The 7,500-nt window shown below is 35.1% G+C and overlaps 1 protein-coding gene across 1 annotated transcript in view; it reads right to left on the bottom strand.

Annotated features, from left to right (window-relative positions):
- LOC136832599 (serine/threonine-protein phosphatase 6 regulatory ankyrin repeat subunit B-like) overlaps window positions 1-7,500 on the bottom strand; it is a 713,268-nt gene that overhangs the window by 12,179 nt on the left and 693,589 nt on the right. Inside the window, exons 12-13 of the mRNA XM_067093780.1 lie at window positions 4,039-4,137; window positions 589-690 (exon numbers count right to left, since the gene is read on the bottom strand). Coding sequence (XP_066949881.1) covers window positions 589-690; window positions 4,039-4,137 — 201 coding nt within the window. The remainder of the gene's footprint in view (window positions 1-588; window positions 691-4,038; window positions 4,138-7,500) is intronic.

The following is a 7,500-nucleotide window of genomic DNA, read 5'->3' as shown; positions in this document are numbered from 1 at the left end:
GAGAGGCTCTCCCGGCAGTGGGAGAATCTGAGCAAGAGTTGCGAGATGTTTGTATAACCATACTGAAGAACAGAAGAACACTGTCACATCAGTTTTACTTTGTCTGCCTGATTATACACACACATACACACACTCTCTCTCTCTCTCTCTCTCTCTCTCTCTCTCTCTCTCTCTTTTACAGTATAATCACGGTGAATTACACTACAAGACCAGTTGTTTTATCATCCCAGTTATTTAACAGATAGGGATTTAACTCTCTCTCTCTCTCTCTCTCTCATAAACCACAATAAATAACATCGGTGCAATGACAACAGAACAGTTACACTTTAACAGATACGGATTTAACTCTCTCTCTCTCTCTCATAAACCACAATAAATAACATCGGTGCAAAGACAACAGAACAGCTACACTTTATAATTCAGATTATTCTACGGCTAGGAATTTAATCCACAGTCTCTCTCTCTCTCTCTCTCTCTCTCTCTCTCTCTCTCTCTCTCTCTCTCTCTCTGGCGACTGGCTGTCATTGCTAAGGCAGTAAAAACGGCCGCTGTCTAAAAGGCAGATGATAAAAAGGCGCCTCAACTTACTCGAGCCCTCCGTCATAGAGTTGGGATCAGCTTCGTTATCCAGTAGAAGCTTCGCCATATCGAAGCAGTCATTCCAGGCGGCGTCCAACAAGGGCGAGTTTCCTTCAAAGGCGGATTAGAGAGTCGTCGTTAACGAAGGCTAGCGAGAACATATGGTGGGAGGGGGTGGAAGGGGGGGACGAAACTTGTTTCCAAATGTGTTTTTACTATAAGGGAAAAAAAAAATATCTCTGGCATTGTGGCATTGTTAAATCTCGCACTGGTTACTTTGCTTAAATGTATAAACATAGAACAGTGGGAATTAGAGTAGTTTTTTTTTTTTGGTGTAAAGGCAGAGAGAGAGAGAGAGAGAGAGAGAGAGAGAGAGAGAGAGAGAGAGAGAGAGAGAGATAAATACTTACTAATAAGTAACCAAAAGCCATTAGAGTTATAAATATTTACTATTACGTAACCAAAAGCCATTAGAGAATCTCTTTACAGTCACAACAGTCAGTTCATACAATAATAGTTCAATATACGCAAGACAAACACGATAAATGTTTTGAAATAATTAAGTAATTACCAGAGAGACACTTATAGCAGTCAATTCATACAATAATAGTTCTATATACACAAGACAAACACGAGAAATGAAATAATCAAGTAATTACCAGAGAGAGAGAGAGAGAGAGAGAGAGAGAGAGAGAGAGAGAGAGAGAGAGAGAGAGAGAATGTTATCAGCTAATGCACAATGTCTGTGGCTAACAACGCAGACGAACTCGGCCTCGCCACAAAGAATCCTACAAAGGAAGGGATGCCAACAAGATGGCAGTTCCGCTAAAGACAACTGTCGGTCCCAATGAAGCTCGTTTCTGTTCACTACGTAAAAACGTAATGTTGTTTTTCGCAGAATATATAACGAATTTCGCCATGATTTCTTTCAGGCAGAATAAGAGCGAATTAGAGAGTTAGAATAAAACCAGTCGCCAGGCTGTTAACGAGAAAAAATATAGGAGATAACGAAGGATAAGACTCATTTATTTATTCAACAAATGTTGTGCATCTTTGTTTTACCAGCCAGATAAACTTTCATATTTCATATACCATAAATTAGTGAAAAAGAGTAAATTTATAAACAGGCCTTATCAGCTCGACCAATAATAGGTCCAATATGCTTATATTAATGTGCATATCATCTTTACTCCAGCATTAAATCAGAAAAGGTAACGCACAGCATCATCTCAGAAAGATCTCCGAAGCCTCAGCACAACAAAAATAAATAAATGAAAATCAAAAATTTGCCCTAAGGAAACAAATTCCTTTCCTAAATATTTTCCCATTCTTTGTGGCGGTGCCGCTGCCCCGTATAAACACAATAAAAGAATGAAACGACAACAACGCGTCTTCGACGTGCGAGTGGCGTCTTTGTCAGGCGTGTACGGTGGCCAGCTAACAGGAAGACGAACTTACATCCTGCGAGAACCCATAACCATTTGTGGTACTGCCAGCATGAATGTGGTGTGGCTCCATAGGACAATGTCGTCACTGCTGCTCAGAGACAGCATGCAGACAGGAGGATAATAACTAGGGATGGAATACAACGATTACTGCGATATTTTAACCCGACTTTTTGGTTAGAATAGGAATTTGAAGAAAAATGTACTTACAAGTCTGGGGAATGAAAGAAAAAACAGTTAATGATATATTTTCCTACGTAGCAAAATACCAAACAAATTTTCAATGAAAACTACAACTGAATCAGAGAAAATTAACAGAAAACATCGACCAAAAATTTTGTCAAATATGCATCAAAACGGAGTGAAATTCCACAGAATTAACAAAAAGCAGTAATTCGACTGCTAACCTAACTTCAAAAACGCTATTAAAGGAGCAATTACCAGGACACGATATATATATATATATATATATATATATATATATATATATATATATATATATATATAGAGAGAGAGAGAGAGAGAGAGAGAGAGAGAGAGAGAGAGAGAGAGAGAGAGAGAGAGAGAGAGAGAGAGCAATTACAGGCTAATGAAGACGAAAACTTGTAAAGGAAGTGGAAGTCTGCCTACAGATGTTGAAACAGAACGAAAATACCCTCTATCCAAGATTTCTCTTCGAAAGGTATTTCATTTATCTTTTCTGAGTATTTTCTCTAAAACTGGGTTATACATAGGCCCTATGTTACAAAGACAGCACGAAAAAATCCATTTCAGTTCAGAATTAAGAAAAGATACACTTACAGCACAAATTCGATGAAAGCATGGTCAGTATTGTAAAATGTCAAGTTAAAAATATTGATAATTCAAAGCAACAAGAAACAAAGACTACAAAATACAAAGGGACAAAGTGTCTTCAATCCAGTCGTGACAGGAATACGAAAAAGGATATTGTCAGAATTTAAAGGAGAGCGGAGATAACCAACTCAAGCCAAAATCCAGAATGGTAATAAGTGAGGAAACATAAAAGCCCAATAAAACTAAGACAAACCAAAGATCCTGGAAAATTTATGGAAAATTATAAAACCAAAACGATAAGAGAAAATAATCGAATACATCGCATTAAAACATAGTGAACCACTGTTAAAAAATCATATTAGTGTTTAAAACCAATCAGATATGAGATCTGAAACAATAGTTACTGAAACTGCATAAATTTATTGAAAATATACACTGAAAATTAATTATACAGAATAAATCAAATCAAGGCAATATACACTAGAACGCCATAACGAAAATAATCGTATAAAAATTCTAACATTAAAGCAAATTGACATACAACGAAAAATGACCAGAAAGGCAGAAAGGCGATCATTTCAATAGAGATATCGGGAAAGCAACAATAATAAAAACTATAAAGGAAACCGAACCGTGCAGTGAAATATCCCCATGAGAATAATACTACTACTACATAAAGAGTCAGAAATCAAACGAAACCGACCCAGGATACAATGGAGAGAAAAAAAAAAAAGATTAAAAAAGAACCACTTCTGAAATGTTGCGAGTCTGTCCGACCTTCCGTCCCTGGCGGAGTCAGATAAAGCAAAGACCTAGTTAAAGTTCAGTCCCCAATGGTATGGAAACTTCCGACTAGTTCTCGAAGCGCCGTTACTTCTCTTAATATTTAGAGCGGAGGTACCGTGAAGTGCGCGCAAAGGGCGCTCCGTAATAACGCCCTATTATAGCTCTCTCTCTCTCTCTCTCTGCATCATTTGTTGTTTGAAATATGGAGGTTTCCAAATCGGTAACTGGAAGTGTTGTAAGGATACTACATGAATCGCGTTAGAATAATTGTGACGTCAGCCTTTCCGGATAAGGAGATACAGAAGTAACGAGATATATAAAAGTGTAAATTATTATGAGAGAGAGAGAGAGAGAGAGAGAGAGAGGATAATCAAAAGAAATCACATGAGAAATGGAGGAAACAAAGTAGAATAACTTTATTTTTTTATCTCACCTCCTCTTGGAAAGATGTTAGGATCTGCTCCTTTGGTTAAGAGAAGCGCCACACATTCCTTATTCCTGTTCTTTACCGAGTAGTAGAGGGCAGTGTAATCTGTTGGTCGAAGACAATATTGCAATTAATTATGGAACAATTACATAGATAGCAGGTACCTTTGTCATTTAACTGACTGTTGATATTATAACTCCGAAATGATTGTATTGCTATTCACCGCTATACATTATGAAAGAACTATATATATATATATATATATATATATATATATATATATATATATATATATATATATATATATATATATATATATATATATATATATATATATATATATGTACATCCAATTCCCAGAGCAGAGAAAGGCTCTAAAGAGATAAACGTGACAAACTAAAGTTCCAATTTATACTTTGTTTACTGTATTGTGGATGAAGTCCCTTTGCAGTAATAATGCACTGAACACCCGTTAATACAATGCAAAATTTACCCATCTTGCACTTTTCACTATCGTATTATCGGGAATTCTTTTCACATGGCCGGACCATCTCAAAATACTCTAATTTACTCATTCAACTACACTAACCTTTTTACAGTTTCTTATATGTATCCACTACAGTCTCACCTTTACGGGCTGCTCTGTGAGCAAGAGCCCGTGCTAACATAAAGCCAGCTTAATAAAAACAACAACAACAGCAACAACAGCCTCACCTATCGGTTCTTCTCAAGTTACATAAACTACGCAAACAGTTCCTCTAAAAAGTTTCAACCTTTTTTTTTTATTCGCACTCAACACCCCCATTTCATTTCCATAAAGGAGAGTTGGCTCAACAATCCCTTCACTTCTGCTCTCAGCCTCCAATAGCAATTACATTTACTTTGAAATTTTTATACGAATCAACTACTTAAATTCTTGTACCATCCATATAACAATCAGGGTTTCCATGTAAAACTATATCTTTACTTTATCTCACATTGACTACTCTCCTTTTGCAAGCACTTTCAAACCCTTTTCATTAGTTTCTGCATTTTCTCTTTACCATCCTCAATTAGCACAGTACCACCTGGAACCACTAACCACTCCTCACTCCATTTAAAGCACATTTTCTTGTCTTATAAATTTGCATCTACATCTACTGACCTTCAACTTTTATCTGCACATCTTTTTTTTTCTCATAATGTCTTCATTTGGATATGCTTTATATGTTGATGTTATTTAATAGAAATAAAATAGAAAATTTTTGTGATTCTTGTCGTTTTCTCTCTGCTTTTTTGGTCTTGAATTCTTGATTCCTATAAACACATCCCAATCTGATGAATCATGGAATGCACGTACTCTGCTTTTACTTATTCTATATATATAATAATATAATTCCAATACAGAGATTAAAGATTTCTTTGCAGATAAGAATGGTTAAAAGAACCAGTAGAAACCTTGCCATTGCCACTGAATACTCCGAAAGCTGTTGAGATCAGTTAACTGTGATATATGTACAGAAAGAAGCGTCTAGAAGAAGAATGAAATGCAAAAATATGTTTTCTAAGGATGGCTATGGGTAGAGAAAGGAAAAAAATATGGCCCTTTTTGACGGTCTCGGGGCAAAAAGAAGGCATAGGAAAGGGTGAAATGACTATCAGAATTGGATTCCAGGAGGCGAGAAGGAAGTGGAGAGGGGAAAAGTTCTTGATTTATGGATTGGTAGAACTTCGAGAGAGAAATTTCCCTATCATTGAGTTGTTCCTGGATTTCCTTAGAAAATGCCCCTTTTTGTGGATTCTTTTTACTCCGTATAACAAAAATGAATAAGTTGATATTCCGTAAAAATGCTCTGTTTTTTTTATACAAACACATATTACTTATTTCACATTTCAACACTAATGATTATTTCTGATTTTAGTAGTCTAAACTTTATTTACAGCTACAGTACTGACCAAGATCAACATCTGCATTCTAAAATAAATATTAATGTCAAATCTTTTTTTTTTTATATAAACGTGTGATAAAATTCAGGCAATGAAATCTTAGTTTTCAAATATGCTGTCGAAGTCTTCTTACAGCATGGAAAAGCATCCACCTCATTCCTGGCCAAAACCCACGCCTTTAGTATTTGGACATTTGTCCGCTCGTTAAGGAGCTCGAAAATTCCCAAAACGGCCACTTGGTAAGAATCCAAGACCAGAGGAAACGCTTTTCACGGCGATACGAGTCTAACCTCATCATCCCAGTGACATTTCACATTTAATCGACGTCTGGGAAAGTCGGGCTGAAGTGTGCGTCTGAAGTCAGTCTGGTGGCCCTGAGAAATTTCTTACCAACAATCTGAGCTTTTACATCTTTTTTTTTTTTTATTGGTTCTTTGATCCGTCTTTTATAGTATTTCCGTCAGTTAATTCAGCTTCACTGTAGGAGATCTATTTTTTTTTTAAGAGTGCTGGACACCTCGGTACATTCATACCTAGGGAAATGACATTTCATTGTTTACTTTTCCTTATCATACACACACACACACAAACGTGAATGTGTGTGTGTGTGTGTATATATATATATATATATATATATATATATATATATATATATATATATATATATATATATACACACATATATATGTATATATATAATGTATATATTAAAGTTTTTGTGGTATGGTAATTTACAAAAATATTCTTTCCCACCATAGCACTTTCTATTACAATTTTCGTAATGCCTTTTTTTAACCTCTGCTTAATTCTCAGTACATCTGAACGTTGCATAAATTCTCGAATTTTACTAGTAAAAGACCTCATCAGATATCAACCGTAAACAGTATCTTTTTATGTTTATTTTTATTCTCTTAGATTTATTTGTCGAGTTAAAGTCAAACCGTTAAAAAAGGCGAGGACTGTCTGAGACTTTAACCGTTATTTAGAAAATTATTTTGTTTTTCAGGAAACTAATGACCAGATTCTTCCGAATAGAATTTTATGTAGGGAGAATTATCACCGTTTCATTATCGCTCTCCTTTTAACTGAATATATATATATATATATATATATATATATATATATATATATATATATATATATATATATATATATATATATATATATACTGTATATACATATATGTATGTATATATATATATATATGTTGTTTAAGGGTGCAGGGCGGTTGTCTATAACATATCAAGGAATATATCAGTGAGTGAAGCATTGGAATTATTAATATGAATTTGGCTCCTTCTGGCTCCTTCTCGGTTTCAGCTTGTGCCAGTATGCACAACAGGCTCCTGAGTGAATAAAACACTGCAATCACATTTTACATGCAGCCCAAGCAAAGATACACTAGCTGTGAAACTCCAGTTTATCCTTGGAATGACTAAATTTTGATCAAGTCATATTTTCAAGAAATTAAATTCTCTAGATTTCAGGAACTCTGCAACTGTGTTTTTTTTTTTTTAACCTTCATAACATTTCAGTTTCTGT

This window comes from Macrobrachium rosenbergii, chromosome 50 (assembly GCF_040412425.1).
Source record: "Macrobrachium rosenbergii isolate ZJJX-2024 chromosome 50, ASM4041242v1, whole genome shotgun sequence".
Lineage (NCBI taxonomy): Eukaryota > Metazoa > Arthropoda > Malacostraca > Decapoda > Palaemonidae > Macrobrachium > Macrobrachium rosenbergii.
Note: the sequence above shows the minus strand (reverse complement) of the source record. Positions and strands in the feature narration are given on the sequence as shown.